The sequence below is a fragment of the Naegleria fowleri genome (genome assembly GCF_008403515.1).
Source record: "Naegleria fowleri strain ATCC 30894 chromosome Unknown tig72, whole genome shotgun sequence".
In the NCBI taxonomy this organism is placed as follows: domain Eukaryota; phylum Heterolobosea; class Eutetramitea; order Acrasida; family Naegleriidae; genus Naegleria; species Naegleria fowleri.
In genome coordinates, this window is record NW_025408004.1 from 16,181 (window position 1) to 19,651 (window position 3,471).

Below are 3,471 nucleotides of genomic sequence, written 5' to 3' on the forward strand. Positions count from 1 at the left end.
CTTTGGAGAAATAACATATACATCTGATTCTGAAAGGTTGTCTTCTATGGGTTCATGGGTAATACTTTGTAAATAATTCTCAGCAATCATACACGATCTCATTCCTTCCTTTCTTAATTTATGTTTCAAGTTGTCCAGAATAAGAATATATTTTAAAAGTAGAGTTTCACATTTCAATGTCAAATAACTAATAACGGAGGCTGGATTTTCTGGCTGTCTCAAGTGTTCAAGCTCCGAAGTCAAAGACTTGCAATAGGTTTCTAAACCTTTTTCCAATCCATATCCTTCATTGATGATAATATCATACAATTTTGCAGTTGCTTGAATACTGATCGCCCAAAATTTCAAAATGATGAAGGTACGTTGTAATATTTGCAATAAGTTATAGAAATTGTCTGTCATTGTGTTTTCCTCCTCGTTGGCCTGAATGAAAGAAGTTCTCATTATTTGAATAAAGTGAGGAACATAGGTAACATTCACAACCTCTCCATCTTTTGCCATAACGCATTTGTTTGCATGATCATCTTTGTTCTTCGAGACTACGCCGTGTGATGAAATTTGAACGTTGTGATCTGGTTTACCAATCAAAAATCCACTGCCAACTGAGACGGCGCCTAATGTAGCTCTAAGCTCTCTAACTACATCGATAATATCGCATTTTAAAATATAAGGTTGAATAGTCGACAGCATTGATGTACAAAAACTCGCAGAAAGTCTGAATTTGAGATCTCTTAGATATTTTCTAACTACATTCGCTCGCTTGCTTTTGATAATACCTTCGGACAACTTTTGGTATTCCTTTAGGATTCTTTGACGTATGGGTATTTTCATGTTATTGAATGTCAAGAATAACTCCTGAAGAACCTCCTTTGTTATATATTGAGATGTGTCATTTTGAGTGTTCATTGATGTCACAAAGAATTCTTTCTTTTCTTGGGCCACATAATAATCGTCGAGCGGCGTCTGATTATATTTTACAGCGGTTTCGTAGAGAATTTTTTGCAGCATTTGATATTGATACAGATGTCTCAACTCGAACAGTCCGACTAATCCAACTAATCGTTTGATGCCATCAAAAGAGTTGAAATTGGCTTCTGCCATTGAGCTATCGAACTCGACGATCGCCAAGTTGGTAAGGTACTGTGTTTTCATTTCAGGGAATGAGTGCTGAGAATCATTCAAAGCATCCTTGGTGTCAAAGTTGAGAGGTCCAAGGGCTGAGTTCATTGACTGTTGTGCTGTACCAACAAGAGTGGCTTGTGAATTAAAGATAGCGGTCAGAATGTCTGTTTCCAACAGTTCTTTTGTTAAATGTTTCCAGATGGTGATCATTTCAACTAAATTCGAAAAGTATTGGAGCGGTATAGAGTCTTTCTCTGCCATGGAGAATCCTCCTTCCGTATCTCTTGTGATCATGTTTTCTTGATCATCGGTATTATGCTTTGGCATTTTCTCTGTGTCTATTACAGTGTTCAATAAAAATATCAACTCATTGGGATCTTCTAAAATGTTGGTATCTTCAATTGCAGATCGTTCTTCTGATAATTTACTTTTAATTGCCTTTTGGATCTTTTCCTCCTTAGCAATTAATTTCCATTCCACTATCAGTTGCTGCAAGACAGATCGTCGTACAGCATTCAAAGACAAAACATTCTTAAATTTAAATGAGTTTGTAATATTGTTAACAGCTTTTTCTAGATGTTCATGAATCCGACCAATGATGCTTGTTGATGTATAAAAATCAAGAAATCCCACTTTAGAGGATCCAGGAAAGAGCTCTGTTTGTGCAAAGTTATCCAAAGTTACATTATCTGGAAATCCACTTCTTTCGGTTGACGGATCAATTGCTTCGTATATGAATGAAAGATAATCTTTTTCATCCCTAATTTGCTCCTTGAGAATGTCTTTCAGTAAACTATGATATAATTCTAAGCAAATAATTTCTGACGCATAACTTTCGGAAAAATAGTGGCTTTCTAAATTAAACTTTGGAGTTTTTTTCATAATTTGCATGATTGCGCTTGCCAAGCGTAATTGTTCCTTTGGTTCGTAACAATGTTCATACGCTTCCATGTAACAATCAATGACTTTACGCTTAGAGTCTTGGAACCATGTTTCACTTTCGAGTAATCCTTCAAGAACCACAAATCTGTCAACTTGAAGTTTAGGAAAAGATGACAAGTTTTTTTCAATAAAGTACGATCCAATTTTGAGTAGACGTTCTTCTAGCAATTCATAATCTTTTAGAGCAGCATCATACATAATTTTAAGTCCATTTGCATCTCTCACTACCACATCCCGCTTCAAATGAAGAGAATATTTATCATCTCTGAAGGTTGCATTAAGAGGAAGAGAGTCGGTAGAAGCAAGTTTTTCTAAATCGTCAGAAGAAACGAAAAATTTTCTAATAAAACTTGAACTGGCATTTTCGGTTGTTGCTAAATATCCAATATGGTCAAAATAAAGGCGTTTTTCTATGGATCTAAAGTAATTAAGAATGTCCAATAGTTTTCTTTTAAACTCACGCACTCTTATGAATCTGAGCAAGTATAAAGCTGCGACCTTATTCTGAATCGCTTTCCCTCCACATTGGAATCTTCTTCATTGTTATGAGGTAACTTTCGCTCAGCTATATATCCTTCTTCAAGATAGGTCTGAACTTCATCTTCTACTCTTGCTCTTTTGAAATGAGAATCTGCTTGATCTTTCAATCGTTTTCTTGCATACTGTAATTCTGTAGTGTGTAAAAAACCCAGCCTCTATTTGAAGTTGTGGATCAATTCGTAAATCGTTGGTCATTAATATAGTTTGTTTTTGCTCAAATGCATCTTGAGGAGGAAAAAAAACTTTTGAAGATTTGTAAGAAGGATCATTTGTCCAAGTAGACTCTTTCAAATAAGTGAAAGTATCTGACGCCAAATCTGTTTTCTTCTCCCCTCCTAAACCACTATTGTCGTTATTTACATTTTCTTTGTAAGGATAGGGTAAAACCTTCAGCTTTGCAGATTGAGCTTTAAATATTGCATCAAACTTATTTCTGACAAGGTATAAAAATTCTTGACCTGTCTCTTCAGAGGGAAGTTTTTTCATTTCGACACAATCTTTTAGCGTTTCCAACTGCTCTTCTATCTCTGATTTAACGACAGATATTCCTGGAGCTCTTGCATCGGTCTGTACATTTGGAATATCAAAAGCTTTTTTAAATAATGTTCTTCTCTCAGAGTACGGCAGCCACTTGGATTTTAACAAAAATTGATCTACCTTTCTTCTTGCCCGAGCATCATAGAGTTGTTTTCGGATAATTGTCTGAAGGTCAGTGACTTTGATAATATTCTTTGGGTGATTAGATCGAATTTCTGAAGAAATTTCTTTCAGTCTCGAACAAGAATGTTCATATTCCTTCTGAATTCTTGACAATTTAGATTGAAGCATAGGTTCTGCTCTGACGATCATGTCCGAACGATCTGAAAA

At 35.4% G+C, this 3,471-nt stretch overlaps 1 protein-coding gene across 1 annotated transcript in view; it reads right to left on the reverse strand.

The window, feature by feature from the left end:
- FDP41_009592 (uncharacterized protein) overlaps positions 1-3,471 on the reverse strand; it is a gene marked incomplete at both ends in the record, with an annotated part of 5,941 nt that overhangs the window by 376 nt on the left and 2,094 nt on the right. Inside the window, 3 exons of the mRNA XM_044713567.1 lie at positions 66-2,482; positions 2,563-2,759; positions 2,848-3,402. Coding sequence (XP_044556612.1) covers positions 66-2,482; positions 2,563-2,759; positions 2,848-3,402 — 3,169 coding nt within the window. The remainder of the gene's footprint in view (positions 1-65; positions 2,483-2,562; positions 2,760-2,847; positions 3,403-3,471) is intronic.